The sequence below is a fragment of the Halichoerus grypus genome, chromosome 2, assembly GCF_964656455.1.
Source record: "Halichoerus grypus chromosome 2, mHalGry1.hap1.1, whole genome shotgun sequence".
In the NCBI taxonomy this organism is placed as follows: Eukaryota; Metazoa; Chordata; class Mammalia; order Carnivora; family Phocidae; genus Halichoerus; species Halichoerus grypus.
Genome location: NC_135713.1, coordinates 27,047,222 through 27,067,139, shown reverse-complemented (window position 1 = coordinate 27,067,139; position 19,918 = coordinate 27,047,222). Strand labels below are relative to the sequence as shown.

The following is a 19,918-nucleotide window of genomic DNA, read 5'->3' as shown; positions in this document are numbered from 1 at the left end:
TGTTAAGTGCTACAAAGAGGATCTATCTTCCCCATTTCCAGCCATTAAGATTCCCATACTCTGATTTCCTAATACTGGAGAAGTTGGGCTGGAGTTAGAAGTAATCTGGTCCAAAAGAAATCTGGTCCAGAAACCTGGTTTCTATTAAGTGTTCTTCAGTCATCTCCTATTTAGACCTCAAGCCTGCAAAGTGTGGTTTTCATAGCCCCTATTTGCCTGAAAAAAAGCATTTGTTCCACAGAAACATGAGATACAAAATTTTATGAGACTTTCCTTCTATACAAGTAACACTAAAGACAGATTCATTCTCTACTACTGACTGCATAAAACACAGAAAGCTATCTGGCACTTTAACTTCCTTCTCAGTAAACCAAGAGATAATGTGATTTCAAATCTGTAGAAGAAATAGGCGCAAATTGAGTCAATGGCCCAGGGTCTCATAAACTCAGAGGTGGGCAGAAATCTGAGGGACCTCTGCTGGTGATAGTAACCAGAAATCTGCCTGGGCCTGCTACCCTCCTGCCACAAGGTGGCAGGATTCCCCTGGCCTGAAATCTCCAGGTCACTGAAAGGACACTGATTTCCATCCACAGCGTATACATTATCTTCTTTGGGTTTAAGTAATTGTGTCAGACTGTCTGTTTCCAAGGGCTGATAAGCTCCAGCTCGCTTTCGAGATGTTAACCAGCAAAATGTTTTCCACACCAGCTTGGTGGTAGCTTTTCACCAACAATAGTTACCAACCTTCTCCTTTTGCTTCATGCACCAATGTTGTAACTAGAAGGTAATAAACTCAAAGCCCAGGCTTCAGTAAAAATAAAAATAGCTATTATTTGTTACATACTGTAACATACCAATACTGTGGGGCGGGGCACCCTGCTAACCACTTTACATACATTTTATTTTCATTACGACACTGAGAGACAGGTACCATTCTCATCTCCATTCTGTGGATGAGGACACCAGGATTACCTGCAGCTAGAAAGTGGTGGTTCTGGGGTCTGAACCCAGGCTTGTCTATCTCCGGAGCTAACTCTCAACCACCATGAATCATAAAGAAAAATTAGTTCATAGGGATGTACTGAAGTCATGTTTCTGCCATCAGATAAAATAGTTCATTGGTGAGGTAGTCGTGTTCACAGACTTTATTATGTCCTGAAGTGGGGCCCAAATTCTTTACCAAACTACAAAAGCATTCTTGTACCCTCAGTTCAAGCATGTGCTACACCCCTTGCTTTAAAATAAAACCAAATCTTAGATGGTTTCTCTACTTTGGTTCTAAAGACTGTGTTTTATTTGCCAAAATTTAAGTCACTGACCATTTCAAAAAGAATTCAGGTATATATGAATACAGTGTTGTGTTTTTTTTTAATTAATTTGTTCTCAACATGCCAAATAGGGAAGTTTAGTATATTAAAAGTTCTGAGAAGTCTGGGAAATGAACGTGTGTCACTTTGTTTACCCTAGTTTGTTTTTGCCTAAACTGATCTGCCTCTGGAGCCTTTCTCCCTCCTCCTCATAGTCAGTGCCACATCCCTTGCAATCAGCAGCCCCTGCAGTACCCTCTAGGAAATGCTACTTGTACAGCAGCCATAAAGAACTTACCATTGCTTCGATACACTGTCCTCTGTCATGCCTCAGGGCCTTTGCATATACAGTTCCTTCTTCCCGGAATGGTTTCTCTTCTCCACCTGGATGAACTGTTACTCGCCCTTCAAGAAACAACTCAGATGTAACCCTCTCAGTGAAGTCTTTAACCAGCTTTCTTAGATTGTCTCTCCACTCGCACTGCACTGAGATTTCTACTACAGGACTCACTCATATTTTCATTATTTCTTCATGGTTGCCTCTCCCACTTGGTTGTTGTCTCAAGAGTAATGACTGTGTTTTAGTTATCTTTATTAGCGCCCGCATCTCTAACCACACCTCGCGCTTAGTAGGTGCTCACGAGATGTTTGTTGAAGGAATGAATAAAGATGAAACAGACTCAGAATGTTTAGGCAACCAGAGGTCACGTAGCTATTTCATAGCAGAGTTGGGCCTCACACATGAGGTGCCTTCGCTCAATGTATCCTGCTCTTGTCGCTGTACCTGAATAGCAAATCTGTGACACGGGTCAGCCATCCCCCCCACCCATACCCTGGGACAATACTAGTAAATCAGCTCCACCAAACCCAGGCTTTTGCTCTGGAACGTCAAGCATCGCTCTAGGAAACCACTAACAGAGTGGGCCCATGAGATGAAAAATATTCGATCTCCTTGCCCTCTTGCACACTATGTCCTCCTAACAATCCATTTTCGTGGATGTGGCAGAAGGCTGTAGACTGTAGAATTCCTCCCCTGCTTTGCTACAGAGAAGGTACCGCGAACTACCTCTCTGCCACTGAGCAGCCTCTGTTCCTCCTCAGGGAGGCCCCAAGGTGAGCAGCTAAAGGCTCCCTTCCCCACCTGCCCCAGTGCCTCCAGCTCTTCCTAGTAGCCTGCCTTGAACAAGCCGCTGCCCCTTGGCACCAGGATGCAAGAGCACATTTGCCTCCCACCCACTCATACACCAAGGTTTGTCCAAATATTTTCCCCCCGAATTTTGTAGAGGGAGTGTTGGAATATTTACTGGTAAATGCTGGGAAAAGAACAGGAACGCCGCAGCCGGGAAACCAGCTGATGGAGCATAAAGTTCATCACGAAGGTCTTGCCCAAGGCTGGTTTGGCCGACAGCACATCACCTATGCCCTGCCTTGCTGCACTGCTCTCTGGAGATACTCTCCCCAAATCCTACTTTCCTCGGCTTTCCCTCCCTAGCCCCTCAGCCCAGAAGAGGCTGTTCTGTTCTGTTCACATGACCAAGAGGACCGCAGACCACTAATCGATCAGTGGGCATTCCTTCTTTCCCCTCTTGTGAAGAGAAAAGGATGATTCTCCCTGCTGCTTCTGCTGGCTTCTACATCTTAAGACCCTCCAAAAGGAATACCGAAATAGCTTTTTGGCATGCGGCTGTCCTAGAAACATTTAAAAATAACAAAAATGAAGTTGATGCACCATACTCTCATCCTTCCTGTATGTCTGGATGACTAGCTGGAGTTGTAAAAGTAGCTAGTATTTATTGACTATTTATTGAGCTAGTATTTATTTACCATAAGCCAGATACTGTGCTAAGTGCGTTATGTAAAAATCTCATTTGTTCTTCCTTATGTTTCCATATTATAGATACTATTCTACTCCTCATTAGAGGAAACTGAAGCTTAGGATAACTTGCCTAATGACACATAGAAAATGGCAGAGCCTGGATTCCACAGGCCCATCTGACTCTAAAATCCATGACCTTGACTGTTACATTCTTGTAACCATTAGAACTGTCCAGTATTGGAAAGGGCCACTTTGACAGGTAATGAGTGAGTTCCTGATTTGGAGAGGTGTTTAACCAGCTATCTGGATTACTGCAGTAATCTCAGAAATCTGTTCTACCAATATAGCTTGGTCTAATCACACTGGTGATTCTCTATTTGCCAGCATAATGGCTTCTAATTAGTCCTCATTCTCTTATCATCATCATCATCATCATCCATCACCTCTAATTAGCACATACTCTGTCAGGCCTCTTTCTGAGCAGTTTTATTTACATTAATGTATTTAGTCACATTTTATAGATTTTTATATGTAAGGAAACTGAGAAGTAAAGTGACTTACTTGTCCAGGGTCAGACAACCAATAAATAACAGAGCTGGGATTATGGCCCAGGCATCTGACTGTAGTCCATTCTCTTAACACTGCATTATATTGTCTCTTAATATTTGATACACATGCCATACTCTTTAAAAACTTATCTTTCTTATTATCACAGGTATAATACATATTTGTTGTAAAGAAAAAAAGTCAAATAGCACAAACATATAATACAGAAGTTGAAAGTCCCCCATAATCCTATGTCCAGAGATAATTACTGTTACCTTTACTAACTATATATTTATATATATTTATTGGTTATACTACATATAATACTCATTAATATGTATTTTTCATGTTTTTACCCTTAATAATATATCTGCAGTATTTTTCTATAACTCTTCAAAGCTCCACTTCATGTTTTTGAATGACCATATTATATGATCATAAACATGGACCTCATTATATTGACCATAAACATGTACTGGTGTTTCTACTGGTGGACATTTGAGTTGTTTCTACTGTTTTGCTATCATTAAAAAAATCTAGGGGCACCTGGGTGGCTCAGTCGGTTAAGCCTGTGACTCTTGATTTTGGCTCAAGGCATGATCTCAGGTTCCTGAGATGGAGCACCGTGTCAGGCTCCCTGCGCAGCATGGAGTCTGCTTGTCCCCCTCTCTCTGCTCATCCCCCCTCTCGCCCATGCTCTAAATAAATAAATAAATAAATAAAATCTTAAAAATAAAATCTACAAGGACAGAAGGCCCTCCTTCTGCATGACCCCCAAATAATACAATAATAGTAATTACAATAACTAACATTTCACAGCTTACTATGTGCCATACATTAAGTAAAGCACTTGAAATAGAGTGCTCTTATTATTCACATTTTTAAGATTATTTCTTTTAATTTTTTTTAAGTCAGCTCCACTCCCAACATGGGACTCAAACTCACAAGCCCCAAATCAAGAGTCATAAGCTCTGCCAACTGAGCCAGCCAGGCGCCTCTGCACAGTTTTTTCAGATGAAGAAAGGAAGACACAGGAAGTCTCACTGCAAATGGGAAAGCTCAAATTTAAGCCCTGTTTTGATTCCAAATCACATTGCATATATTATCTCTAAAATCAGTGTAAGTGTTCTCTCCCGAGCCCTTTCATTTGACATATACATATTCCATGGGTTTCGTATCCATTCCCTTCACCTCAGAATCTATCTCCTTGAGCTCCTGGACCATTCAGCCTACTAGATATTGCCAAGTGGACGCATTGTGGGTACCTCAAACTTAACACACCCAAAATAGAAATCATCATCTTCCTCAGACCCTCTAGACATCCTCCAGGATGATCTCCACTTGTCAACACTATTTCATTTAGTGGCGTTGCCATTCATCCAATTGTCCAAGCTAGAAACTTCAAAGCCTCCTGTGACTCCTGCCTCCATCACACCTCCCATCTAATTGGTGCTAAGGTCTTTTTAGAATAGATCACAAATTGTTTCTCAATCCATCCTCTCCACCTTCCTCCTACTATGGCTTTAGATAATTAAGGCTCCCAATACCTCCCCCTTGGACTGTTGTATCTGCCTCCTAACTGATCTCCCTACTTCTAAAATCTCCCTAGGTCCCATCTATCCTTCCACTGAGTTAATGTTGTAGAGCCAATAACTGATTATGTCATATCTGGCTTAAATCCTTCTGACTACTAAATAAGTTCTAAACACCTTAGCGTGGCACATAAAACATCACAAAACCTGACCCTAATTTATTTTTCCAAACTCATCTCCAGCATGTTCTTACTCGTGTACCTTAAAACACAACCACCCTCGGTCACTTGTATTTCCTTAGAAATATCAAATATCTCCATGCCACTGTGCTTTTGTTCCTGCTACCGGAAATGCCCTCCTCTGGCTTCTCTGCTACCTGCTGATATTTTATTTTCCTTTGAAGACCCAGCAACCTGCCCCCCCCCAGTGTACACACAGTTTCCACCCATATTTCTAGTCTCCCAATGTATTACTTGTCCTCTTTGTTTACATTTCTATTAATGCTTTACTATAGACTAGTCATCTAGTCACGTGTGTCTGTTTTTCTGAAAGGACTCTATCTTAAACATATTAGTATTTTTAGTGCCTAGAAGGAGCTTGATATGTAAATAATTAAAACTGAAGTACATTTGTGATTTAGGTAAAAGTTTACTCCCAAATCTGAGATGTTCTGTGCCTTTTCAATACACTAAAATCTTTACTTGAGGATTGCAACTACCATTTAAACTTAGAATTAACTCCTACTTCAAGGGGCCATTTCTGCTTTCACTTCTTTGCAGAGGCTTTAAAAGCCAAGAATTTGGGCTCCTGGCAGTGAACATCCAGTGGATGTCGTCATGGGGTTTCCGGAGGAGGTGGGGTAGAAAGCACAAGAGCACATCGGAAAACTCACAGTGTTCCAGGCCATCTGGGATTGATTATTCCAGCAAGATGCTCAAGCAAAGAGAACAATTTTTGTACTGGGTTTTTTTTGACATCTGGGCTTTGGCAGCTACTCCTATGGCTTTGCTCAGCAGTTCTTGGGGAATGAGATATGGGCTTGTTTCGGTGGAAGAAAAACCTCTACTGACTCAACTTCTCCTACAGCAGAACCCTTCAAAAGACTCTTCCTCTTACATGGATTTTCTTGCCAGGTCCCGGTCTCACTGCCATTTACAGAGAGAGTCAGTCTCCATGCACCTAAAGAAATTCATACCACCTGGGGTCTGAATGAGGTTAGACCAACCCCTCCTCATTTCTTCTTCTCCTATGGTTCTTTTCAAACCACAGACAAGGAACAAGGAACAGTGAAAGACTGGAAGGAAAACCTCAGGCTACTGAGGAAGTAGATTCACTTCAGCTACTTTGAAATTTCTCTTGTTAAATACAAGCTGAGTGGAACTTTAGCTCCAGTTTTGAGGGAGAAGGGGGAGGGAAGGCTGTTTTGCAAATATTGACTGAGCACATACTCTGCCAGGCACCGTCCTATGCATTATTTTATTTAAAACTCACAACAACTTCATGTGGTATACTATTATCTGTATTTTAATGATGGAGAAACCAAGGTTCAAGGAGGTTAAATGATTTCCCCCAGGCCACATATTTAGTACATGGCAGAGGCAGGTTAAGCTGACAGGGATGAATCCAGTAATATATACTCTTTACTCATTACTTGTAAAATAAAATAATAATAGTTGCATGACATACAAAAGCTTCTCATTTAAACATTCAGACCTATTACCTCCAGCATCTCAGAAAGATTATCATTATTGTTATTATTATTATTATTCCAACATCCACTGAGCATTTAAGACCTGCCAGAACTTGATCTAAGTATGCTGTATTATATATAATCTTATTCTCAGAAAAACCACCTTTTGAGCAAGGTACTATTATTTTCTTAATAAATAAATAGAGGCCGAGAAAGCTTGAATAACTTTACCCAGGTCAGAGAGCTGAGGTTGGAGCCCAAGTTTTAAATCCAAACAGTCTGCCTTCAGAGCGTAAGCTACACTGCCTACAAAAAGCACATTCTGGTGCTAGATTTCAAAATCCCAGCTCTGCCTCTTCCTGCGTAAATACCAGTCCTCATTTCACCATATGTAAAATGCACCTCTGGAGACTTACCTGCTAACCAAGTGTCTCCATATGTATTCTCATCAAAGTCAGAATCCTTATTGCATAGTAAAAAGAAGTGCATTTTTGAAATATGATAGATGTGGGTTCAAATCTTACTACCCTCACCAGCTAGGTGATTTCAAACAAGATACTCAAACTTTCCATCACCTGAACATGGGAGATAAAAACACCTACCTAATAGGATTATTTATGGGTTAGAAATAGTATATATATATTTTACAATGCCAGGGAATTGGAAGGAGTTCTATAGTATACCTATGATTTTATTATGGGGACACCCGGGTGGTTCAGTCTTAAGCATCCAACTCTTGATTTTAGCTCAGGTCATGATGTCAGGGTTGTGAGATCAAGCCCCAAGTCAGGCTCTGTGCTGGGTGTGGAGCCCACCTGGGATTCTCTCTCTCCCTCTGCCCCTTCCCCCTCCTAAAAAAAAAAAAAGAATTATACTACATATATATATATTTTGTTTTTCTGAAAGTTCATTTCTGAACTTTATGTATTTAACTATATATAACTATGTATTTTCTGAAAGTTCATTTCTGAAATGAACTATACATATATACACACATAACTATACATATACACATATATAGTTATGGTTCTTGACCAGGAAAATGTATTTGCATACCCATTAGCAAGTAGAGGACAAAGTTTCCCATACACCGTCCTCACATGGGCATTACTAGAGAGGCTAGAGAGCCCTCTTCTGGGTACTGATACAGCAGGACACAGTCTTCTATTGGGCCTCGTTGAGGTGTGGCTCTGACTCAGGTGGGTGGGGATAGGATGCACTGAATGTGTTCTCTCTGCTCATCTTGTCCCTCACCTGTCCAGCCTGGTGAGAAACGTACCCATTGTGAGCCACCTCTGGTAAGCTACAGTCAGGGTCCTGACTCTCGCTCCATAACACTGCCCCTCCTTATTAGAGGGCTCTAAGGGAAAAGCACATGGCCTTTAGAGTCACACTTGCTTAGGCCCAAACCTCTAAGACTAAGTGAATTTAGGCATGTTCCTTTGCAGAACATTGGGCTCCCTTCCGTCAAATGAGAGCTATCATCCTAGGGTTTTGTGAGGATTAAGTACTTCATGACTAGGATCTAGCTCAGTTATAGGCACTTACACCCAACAAATTTTAATCTGTCTTTGAAGAGAATAGCTCAAGGTCAACATCACTGTGAGATGAACAAAAAGCAATGATATGCCAAATAAAGAAAGGGACAAGTCTGCACAAAACACTCTTTTATTACTAACTCTGGAGATAATTAAATCCACCCCCTCCCCCGCCAAAATACTTGCCTTATATCGAAGGACCTAGATTTTGTATGTTCAGCAAGAAAAAACAAGTTTAATGTATTCGTTTACTTTGTGTAAGTCCATATTGGATCTGTCACAAGTTGTCAGCTGAGATACTACCTTGTAGGATTTGGTTCCAATGCTCAGCATTGAAAGAGATCTTATAAATACTAAGTATTACTGCAGCAGACCCCCATAACATTGGTTTCTGAGGCACTACTAGAAATCAACTAGTTACTTCCAAAGGATTTGGCCAAATCCATAGTATAGGTTGGCATTCTGCCTTACTAGCAAGAATAACAAAGGTGATCACCGTTGGTGAATGAATCTGGGCAAGGCCATGTTATCCACATATCCACATATCCACACGGATGACATGGTTGATGATCAGAGCCAGAACTCACCTCTGCAATAGGTTAAGGAGGTCTCTTGTGTCTCTGCTTTTACTGTGCTCACTTCCGTATAAAAGGATTTGAATCATCAGACACTATAGGTAAGTTGAGAAACACAGCAGGTTAAAGAGAATCAGATGGCAAGCAGCTTCATAATAAACCAAACTCAGGAGAGCACTAGTGGAATGGAGCTATCATGAGTTTACATTTCAAATTTCTGCACTGCATCTCCTCCTGGTTCCCAGCCACGGAGGACAAGGAGCCTGAACTGAAGGCTCTGCACACTCCCATGCTCTATGTGTATCATTCCTCTTCACTGCACCTACCACTGCCCTATGTGGCTACGGATCCCCAAAGTAACAGGGCCAAAACATGGCTGCAATAGTGGTTTCCATGAAGATTTTCCAAATAGCTATGATCAAATGGATGGACATAAATGAAATCTGTGTGTGGGTCCTAAATTTGCAGTTCATTCTCATGCTGTATCACTTTACTCTTAGGCAGTTTTCCATTTAAAATTTTATTGCTGACCTCTCTTTCCAATCAAGATGGAATAATAGGGATCAGATTTACCCTTGCACTTGAAACAGCCAAAAAAAGAAAAAGTAAACAAAATATATGAAACTATCTTCAAGACACTGAACATCAGCCAACAAAGAACAGTGGTCCCTGAGAGAGGGCAACAAGTGAGATAAATCCTATGACTGCCCCCAGATTATTGCTTTGAGAGCATTTCCAGGCCATGATGCAGGGAAGGGAACAAAGCGAAGCTCAGCAGACTCCCTGAATTGAGGATAAGGAGCTGGGAGTCCCAGGAGGCTCTCAGAGCAGAGTAAAAAAGAGACAGCTGCATAGAAAAAGATCCAGGAATATTTGCAGTGGGTCCCCTTTAAATATTCAGCAGAGTATTGATTAGCACATCTAAAGCTGGGGAAAGAATCAGCTGATGGGGCTGGAGGGAACAGGGCTAGGTATAGTGCTTATTCCAACCAGCCAATCTGGAAAGCCTCATTTTTCATGGACCTTTGGGTGGTGTACTCAGAAGGCTTTTGCCTCAGTAATGGGGGAAATTAGCCTTTGACTAAATGTTGCTCTAGTCTCATCTACTGAATCTTAAAAAGCAAGACCTAAAAGGACCAAACTATAACTGACTTCCAGAAAAAGTTCAAAAATACTTATAGGAATACAAAAATATCCAGCACCCAATAAGGTAAAATATACAAAGATAGCAAGGCATGTGTGATCCATATGAGAAAAATCAATCCCAAACTGATATAGATGTTAGAATTAGCAGAGAAGTATATTAAAACTGTTATTGTAACTTTAATCATGTATTAAAAAAATTAAGTGAGGACATGAAAAACATATTTTTTTAAAAGACCCAAATCAAACTTCTGGAGATGAAAATGTCTGAAAGGAACAATACACTGGATGGGACTAAGAGTTTGACATTGAAGAAAAAAAACCAGTGAACTTGAAGGCACAGGAATAGGAAGTATCCATAAAAAAAATCAGGGATTATAGCAGTAGGTACAGAAAAATAATTTTTATAATACCCAATACCCAAGCTTATAAAATCCAACATCTATTCCTGATTTAAAAACAAAAATTCCTTAGCAAACCAGGAGTAGAAGGGAATCTCCTCACCCTAAGAAGGTATCTAAAAAAAAATCTATAGCTAACATCAAATCTAATCGATGAAAGACTAAATTATTTTCCCCTGCAAACAGGAATTAGACTAGGTTGCCTGTTCTCACCACTTCTATTCAACATTTTACTAGATGTTCTAGCCAATGTGATAAGAAATAAAAGGCATCAATCAGAATGAAAGAAGTAAAGCTTTATTTGCAGATGACATGATCATCTATGTAGAAAATCTGATGAATCTATAAACAGCTACTAGAAAAGTGAGTTTAGCAAATTTATGGGACACAAAATTATTATATTAAAAAAATCCCTTGTATTTCTATATACTAGCATCAACAATCAGAAATTGAAATTCATATGACACATTTAAAATACCATCAAAATATGAAGTCAGTATGAATAAAACTAAGAAAAGATGCACTAGATATGTACATTGAAAACTATAAAAAGTATTATTGGGAGAAAGTAAAGATCATCTACACAAATGGAGGAACACCATGTGCTCATGGGTAAGAAGCACAAGATTGTTAAAATGTTAATTCTCCCCAAACTGATCTATACATTCAATGTAATCTCAATCTAAATCCCAGCACGTGTTTTTGGAGAAATTGATACAGTGATTCTAAAATTCCTGTGGAAATGCAAAGAACCTAGAATACTCAGAACAATACTGAAAAAGAAGAACAAAGGTGAAAAACTAACACCACCTGATTTCAAGACCTGTTTTAAAGCTACAATAATCAAGACAGCATGTTATTGGCATCAAGATAGAAAAACAGAGGGTGCCTGGCTGCCTCAGTTGGTAAAGCATGTGACTCTTAATCTCAGGAGCATGAATTCAAGCCCCACATTGGGTGTGGAGCCTACTTTTAAAAAAAGATAGAAAAACAGATCAGTGGAATAGAAAAGAATCCATAAATAAATCCACATACACACACACACACACACACTGATTTTTGACAAAGGTGCAAAGATAATTCAGTAGAGAAAAGAATGTCTTTCCAAAAAATGGTGCTAGAACAACCAGATATCCATATGCAAAATTAATTAATTAAACTGAGATCCAGTCCTAGTACCATATAGGAAAACTGACTCAAGTGGATCTAGACCTAAATGTTAAACCTAAAACTACAAAAAATCTAGAAGAAAACACAAGAGAAAAATCTTTGTGGCTTTGGTTAGGCAAAGATTTCTTAGGTAAAACATCAAAAGCACAATCCATAAAAGAACAAATTGATAAACTGGACTTCATTAAATTTTAAAACTTCTGCTCTTCACAAGACATTTGTTAAGAAAATGAAAAGGCAAACTGCAGACCAAGAGAGAATACTTCCAAATCATATATTTGTTAAAGAACTTGTATCTAAAGGTGCCTGGGTGGCTCAGCTGGTTAAGTGTCTGCCCTCAGCTCAGGTCATGATCCCAGGGTCCTGGGATGGAGTCCTGCATCGGGCTCTTTGCTCTGAGGGGAGCCTGCTTCTCCCTCCCCCTCTGCTGCTTCCCCTGCTTATGCTTTCTCTCTCTGTCAAATAAGTAAATAAAATCTTTTTTAAAAAAATAAAGAACTTGTATCTAGAATATATGAAGAACTTTCATTTTTTTCACTTTATAGCATCATTTATGGCATGAACTAGGAACATGTGTTTATACAAACACCCAACAATTGTACACCGGCAACTTGACAATTATCTTAAAGGAGTCATATACAAGTCTGCAGGCACCATGCACCCCGTGGTTAGGATATATGAAGAACTTCTAAAAGAATCATAAGAAAGCAAACAACTAATGAAAAATGAGCAAAAGATTTGGATCAACACTTCACCCAAGAAGATAAAATGAGAAATAAGGACAAGGAAAGATGGTCAAGATAAATACAAATGAAAACCACAATGAGGGGCGCCTGGGTGGCTCAGTAGGTTGAGCATCTGACTTGTGATTTTAGTTCAGGTCATGACCTCATGGGTTGTGATACTGAGCCCTGTCTGGACTCCACACTCAGCGGGGAGTCTGCTTGTAATTCTCTCTCTTTCTCTCTCTCTGCCCCTCCCCCCACTTGTGATCTCTCTCTCTCTCTCTCTCTCTCTAAAAGAAAGAAAGAAAGACAGGAACGAAGGAAGGGAAAGAAGGAAGGAAGGAAGGAAGGAAGGAAGGAAGGAAGGAAGGAAGGAAGGAAGGAAGGGAGTCTTAAAAACCACATACAATGAGATACGGCTACATACCTATTAGGGTGGCTACAATGAAAAGCCCTGGCCACTACAGCTACTGGCAAGGATGTGGAGGAACTGAATTCTCAGACCCTGCTGGTGGGAATATAGAACATGATGCAACCATTTTCCAAAATTTTGGCAGTTTCTTATAAAGGTAAACATACACCTATCATATTACATAGCGCTACCATTTCACTCCTAAGGATTGACCCAAGAGAAGAAAGTATATATCCATACAAAGACCTGTGCATGAACACTCATAGCAGCTTTATCAATGATAAACCCAAACTGGAAACGGTCAAATGTTCATCATCAGGTGAATGGATAAAAAAAATCATGTTGTCCATGTAATGTAACATTCAGCAATAAAAGTAAACCATGGGGCGCCTGGGTGGCTCAGTTGGTTAAGCGACTGCCTTCGGCTCAGGTCATGATCCTGGAGTCCCTGGATCGAGTCCTGCATCGGGCTCCCTGCTCAGCAAGGAGCCTGCTTCTCCCTCTAACCCTCCCCCTGTCATGTACTCTCTCTCTCTCTCTCTCATTCTCGCTCTCTCAAATAAATAAATCTTTAAAAAAAAAAAATTTTGTAAAAAAAAAAAATAAAAGTAAACCATGATACACACAATAATATGGATAAGTCCCAAAATAATTATGCTGAAAGAATGATTCAAAAATGTGTAACTATAGGATTCTACTTATATAACATTTTTGAAAATGCTAATGTATCTTTAGTGACAAAGCAAACCAGTTATTGCCTGGGGGTGGGGGTGGGGGAGGGGTGGGATTGATTAATTACAAAGGGGACTAGGGAAATTTTTGCGGGTGACCGATATATTCATGACCTTGATTGTGGCAACGGTTTCACAGGTCAAGATATCAAAACTGATCAAACTGTGCATCTCAAAATGTGTGCAGTTTATTGTATGCAAATAAAAATTATTCCATCACAAGGTTATAATTTTTAAGGTTTGTCTTTTCTTTATCTTCTCACCTCCACCCTACTGCATTGGACTGCCCAAGAAAAAAAGTCAGCCCAAAGTGTCACCCTCTTTATGTTCTATTCTGTCTGCCAAAGGGGTTTCCTCACAGCATCAACTTTTGCTGAGGTCTGTCGCCTTCGTTTTAGCTCCAGGAGTAGTTGCCAACCCCCAGAAGAGCATCTATTAACATCGACTAATTCAGAAACCTCATGGCCAGCATCCCACTCATAGCAGATCCCCAGCATGAGGAAGGAGTTCAAAGCTCAAAACAAGAGCCGTACTGTCAGCATGCCCTTCTATGCCTCCCCGCCTTTCTGGGCTGGGACACTGAAGTAGGGCCTAAAGCCCTCAGGATAAAAGCCGATAACGAAGATGCAGCCCCCACCTACCTTACAGAATCCTAAATCCCCAAGTTGACTCCCTATTCCAAATGGAGGAGGTGGCTATGGCTTCAGACAGCCACTAGCAAGTAAAATCTAGAACGGGCTCTCCTTTCGTCTTGTGTAGAATATGGTAAGCCCTTATAACATGTATGCTGGGGCGGGTTTATTTGTTTGTTTGTTTTCAGAAAAGTTGTTTTCAATGATTTCTTTGATTACTGTTTCTCTTCTTTAGGTGAATCTCTACTCTGCCCTCCATAGCGACTTTCTCATTATCTCTCTCTCTCTCTTCTCTCTGCATTCTAGGACAGATTTTCGAGTCTGTCATATAAATCTCTGATCCTTTAAATGGGCAGGGTATGACATCTCTGGAAGTATTAAAAATACAGATTCTAGACACACCTCTTAGAACTTGTGATTTAAATGTTTGAGGTGAGGCTCAGGACTCTGTCTTTTGTTAGTTTGTTTCATTTTTGTTTTGATTTTTATTGACACCGCTGCAATTTTAGATTTGGGAAATCTCACCATCACTGTGACATGTTAAGACAGTCTTCCCTATTTTCCATGTAGATTTGAATTCTATTGGATTTGTTGTTTCCTTGAAATCCCTTATTTCACTCTTAAATCTCATCTCATCTTTTGGCCTCAGACTGTCATCCTTTCATTGTAAAGTTTTCTCTCCTTATAGGTTTCTCTGCTCCCATCCCTATGTTCATGCTTCCCTCAAAGACACTCTTCTGATCCCTGCAACTTATTTTCTTAAGGTTTTCTTTTTCTCAGAATCTTCAAAATGAGGCCCCCTTTCTCCTGTTATTCACTGTCTTCATAACTTATTTTCTGATTCTGTTTAGTTAACCTGAAATGAGATAAAAATCTCTCCAGACATGATGTTTGCCAATGTACATGTACGGATTGCTTGGGACTCCACTCTCCTCACATGAGTACTGATTGGTCTTTACCAACTCTTCCTCTGACCTTGAACAAATTTAGATTTTATGTAGAGACATCCCTACTGATCTATCATGTCTTTAGCCTTGGTCTGTCAGTATGCTGACTAGCTGAACAACTGTTTGGTCACACCTCTTGCCAGATCCTACTACAAGATATGAACATCCAGGGACCTCTGAGCCCCCTGGAAGAGGAATCGGTACTTGGGTAAGAATGGTTTATAAAAGGTGTTCCTGATTCCGCCCAACCTTGGGTGCTTTCCTGATATTCGGCCACTGCCAGACCCAGATTCTAACACTGGGGTGTTACTCTTTTAAGACTCTGGTCCAGGCATTCACACAACAAAACTTTCTGTATCATGTTCTCCTTTAGCACATCTAAGAAAGTGAATTTTCGCTTTACTTAAAAAATAAAAAAGAATAGAGAAGGAAGGAAAAAAGAAGAAGGAAGGAAAGAAAGAGAGAGAGGTGAAAGGAAGCAGAAGGGAGGGGAGGGGTGGGAAAGAAAGGGAAAATAAACACACACACACACACACACACACACACACACACACACACACACACACACACCCACATGCATCTCTCCTCACATTGTGCTTACAGGCCCGGGAGAAAATGTAAAAAGCAGCCAGCATTCACCTTCCTTAACAGCTGAATTGCCTTCCTGAGCTCTCCTTTGGCAAAGCAGATCCTGCCCATGTTGTAAAAAGTTTCGGCCACCTTTTCACTACAGTCACCATAGCTGATGACCTGAGACCTCAGGGCGGCCTTTAGCAGTCTGTAAGCCTCCTAGGGAATGAAAGAAAAGTGTATTATAATCATCCGGGCAATTCTGAAGGAGTATGCCAGTTCTAATCCATTAACTCTACAGAGGAGGCATTCTACGTCACACTGACGTAACCCCCCTGGACCAGGCGGTTGTGACATGTCACCTAAGTAATCTGTTTCTGTGAAGAGGTAACATTCCAAGCTTATGTTTAATAATAATAGTTAATTCATGCATGACTACTCTCTGAGAGAGGAACTATTATTATATTTATTTTACAGATGAAGGAATGATCTTGCCCAAGATCACACTGTCTCTTGTTGATTTACCTGTTCAGATTTACCTGTTTTTCCCCATTTTGGACAAGCCATTTGCAGAATTCTTCAATGGTCGTCAGTGTTTCATAATCTGTTGGGCCCAATGTAGCTTGATACGCATTGATACTTTTTATAAAATATATCTCAACAGCATCTGCAAAAAAAAGGGGGAACATTTAAGGCAGGCCGCTAGCCTTTACAAGTAGCTAATACAGCTTTGGCTCAATGAGACATTTCATACTTAAAGTCATTGCCTGTTCTCATTCCAGGTCTCATAAGGACCCTCAGAAAGTCTGAGATATAATTTGATGGCATCAGTTGACGTAATTTTATTCTGTTGATGAAAGGTATGGATTTTTCTGTAGGAAAAGAAAGCCATGCCTGAACAGCCTATCCTAAGATCCCCAAATAACTACCATATTAAACTCCCAAGGGCAATGAAAGACTATATATTTAGCTAAATTAAACTCTGATAGAGAGTATTGTTTACCGGGATTCCTGCCGGGGGCGTGTGTGTGTGTGTGTGTGTGTGTGTGTGTGTGTGTGTGTGTGTGTAGAGGGAGAGTTTTAGTTTCAAAAGTATTTTAAATAGAGTTGTTATTTAAAAATTTACTTTTAACTTGTCTTTTATTCCAAACATAATAGATGTTTATGTAATCAGTCTAGAAAATGCAATAGAAGCAAAAAGAAAGGGACAATTATCTCCACGCACACTACTCAGAAACAGGCACTGTTAACATTTTTTACCACTGTATTAAGGTATAATTGGCATACCACACATTCAACTATTGTAATTACACAGTCTGATGAAGTTTTAGTAAATTTATAGTTATGTAATCATGATCAAGATCCAGTTTTAGAAGATATCCATCACGCCCAAAATGTTTCTTCATGGCTGGTTGCAAGCAATGCCTACTCTCATCCTGTCTGAGGCAATCACTGATCTTTGTTCTGTCTCTGTTTTTGCCTCTTCTAGAAATTTCATATAATTGGATTCATACAGCATGTAGTCTTTTGTGATTCTTTCAAAATGCATCATGCTGTTTTTGAGATTCATCTATGTTCTTGCATGAATTAGTACTTTATTCCTCCTTCTGCTGAGTAGATACACGTTTTGTTTACCATTCACAAGTTGATGAGTATTTGTGTTCATGTATACAGTCTATTATCCACGTATCATTTCCAATTCTCTTCATTCCTTTCTGTGGATTTGAGTTACCATGTGCTCCCATTTTCTTTCAGCCCAAGGGCTTCCTTCAGTATTTATTTTAGGTCAACACTGCTACCAACAAATCTTGTTTATCAGGGAATGTCGATCTCACCTTCATTTTCTTTTCTTTTTTAAAAAGTATTATTTATTTAGGCAATCTCTATACCCATGTGGGGCTTGAACTCACAACCCCGAGATCAAGAGTCACATGCTCTCCCGACTGAGCCAGTTAGACGCCCCTCACCTTCATTTTCAAAGGGTAGTTTTCCTGAATATACAGTTTTTAGTTGAATTTTATTCCAATATTTTGAGTATGTTTTTCCATTACCTTCTAGCCTCTGTTATTCTGATGAAAAATCAGCCATTAATCATATTGTTGTTTCCCTGTACAAAGCTGTTTTTCCACTGTTGCTTTCAAGATTTTCTTTTTTTTATTCAGCAATTTGACTATGTGCCTATTTGTGGTTCTCTTTGTGCTTATCTTACTTGGCATTGAGAATTCTGGATCTGTAGATAACAACCTTGGGAAATTCGGGGCCATTAGTTCTTTAGATAATTTGCTGCCTCATTCTGTCTTCTGCCCTTCTGGAGCTCCTATTACATGTATGTTGATACACCAGGCATTGTCCCACAGATCTCTTATGCTTTGTTCATTTTTCTTCAATACCTTTTTTCTCTGCTCTTTGGAGCTCATCTCTAGTGCCGTACCTTTGAGCTATCTCATTCCCTCCTCTGCCATCTTGAATCTGATGTTGAGACCATTTAATGAATTTTCATTCAGTTACTGTTTTTACAGCTGTTTTTACAGCTCTAGAATTTCCATTTGGCTGTTTTTTTCTTAAATCGTTTATATTTCTCTATTGAGACTTCCTATTTTCATTGTATTTTCTTTTAATTCTTCGGACAGTTTCCTTTAATCCTGTGAAGATATTTATGATCGGTGCTCTGAAGTCTTTGCTAAATCCAACATGTAGCCTACTTAGCGTCAATATCTATTGACTACTATTTTTCTGAGTAAAAGCCATGGGTTGTTTCTTTGTATGTTTCTCTTTTGTTGAAAACTGTATATTTTAGACATTATATAGTAGCAACTACAGATTCTGATATATTTTTGTGAGTTTTTGTTTTATTTTAGTGAATTGCCTAGACTTAAACTACAGAGTCTATCTCCTCCTATGTTGTCTGAATGTTAATGTCTTTGCTCAGGTTTTTTATTTCTTTAGACTTTATTTTTCAAGGCAGTTTTGTATTCACAGAAAAACTAAGTGGTAGGTACAGAGATTTCCCATACAACCTTGTCCACATACAGCATTTGTGATGGTTAATTTTAAGTGTCAACTAAACTGGGCTAAGGGATGGCCAGACAGCTGCTAAAACAATTTCTGGGTGTTTCTGGAAAAGATGAACAACTGACTCAGTATACCAAGTAAAGAGCTTTCCTCACCAAGTTCAAAAAAAAAAAAAAAAGGCAAAGGAAGGCAAATTTTCTTCTTGAGCTGGAAATCCATCTTCTGCCCTCAAATATTGAAGCTCCTGGTTCTTGGGCCTTTGGACTCTGAGACTTACCAGTAGTCCCCTCACTCCTATTGGTTATATTGCTCTGGATAACCCTGACTAATACAGATTTTGATACCAGGAGTGAGCTTGACAACAAGGACTTCTACTTGCCAGAGCCATGGCTGAGGACCCAATCAGCCAGCAGACAGCAACACTGAGCCCCTGATTTGGCACCATTACCTGGGGTGATTAGCCAGCTAGCTACCTGGTAGCAAGCTGATTACACTGAACCATTTTCTTCATGGAAAAGGCAGCATTTTGTCCTTAAGTGGAATAGATATCTACTCTGGATATAAATTTGCCTTCCCTGCATGCAATGCTTCTACCAAAACTACCATCCATAACCTACAGAATGCCTCATCCACCATCATGGTATTCCACACAGCATTGCTTTGGATCAAGGAACTCACTTCACAGCCAAAGTACAGTAATGAGCGCATGCTCATGGAATTCCCTGGTCTTACCATGTTCCCCACCGTACTGAAGCAGCTGGCTTGATAGAATGGTGGAATGGTCTTTTGAAGACAGTTAGAGTGCCTGCTACGGAGTGATACTTTGTAAGGCTTGAGTTCTCCAGAAGGCTGTATATACTCTGGATCAGCATCCAACATATGGTGTTATTCCTCCAATAGCCAGGATTCACAGGTCTAGACATCAAAGGGTGGAAATATAAGTAGCACAATTTTTGCTTCCTGTTCCCACAACTTGATTCTCTACTGGCCTAGAGGTCTTAGTTCCAGAGGGAGGAAGGCTTCGCCCAGGAGATACAACAATGATTCCACTGAACTGGAAGTGAAGACTGCCAGCTGGCCTCTTTGGGCTCCTCATGCCCTGAATCAAGGAAAAGGAGTTCCTATGACTGAGCCTGACTACTAAGGGGAAACTGAACCACTACTCTGCAGC

General features: G+C 40.0%; 1 protein-coding gene across 1 annotated transcript in view; it reads right to left on the bottom strand.

The window, feature by feature from the left end:
* Positions 1-8,997: 8,997 nt before the first annotated feature.
* The window catches only part of TTC23L (tetratricopeptide repeat domain 23 like), a 42,373-nt gene continuing 31,452 nt past the window's right edge, over positions 8,998-19,918 (bottom strand). Inside the window, exons 9-11 of the mRNA XM_078066621.1 lie at positions 16,275-16,402; positions 15,805-15,954; positions 8,998-9,099 (exon numbers count right to left, since the gene is read on the bottom strand). Coding sequence (XP_077922747.1) covers positions 9,013-9,099; positions 15,805-15,954; positions 16,275-16,402 — 365 coding nt within the window. The 3' untranslated portion in view covers positions 8,998-9,012. The remainder of the gene's footprint in view (positions 9,100-15,804; positions 15,955-16,274; positions 16,403-19,918) is intronic.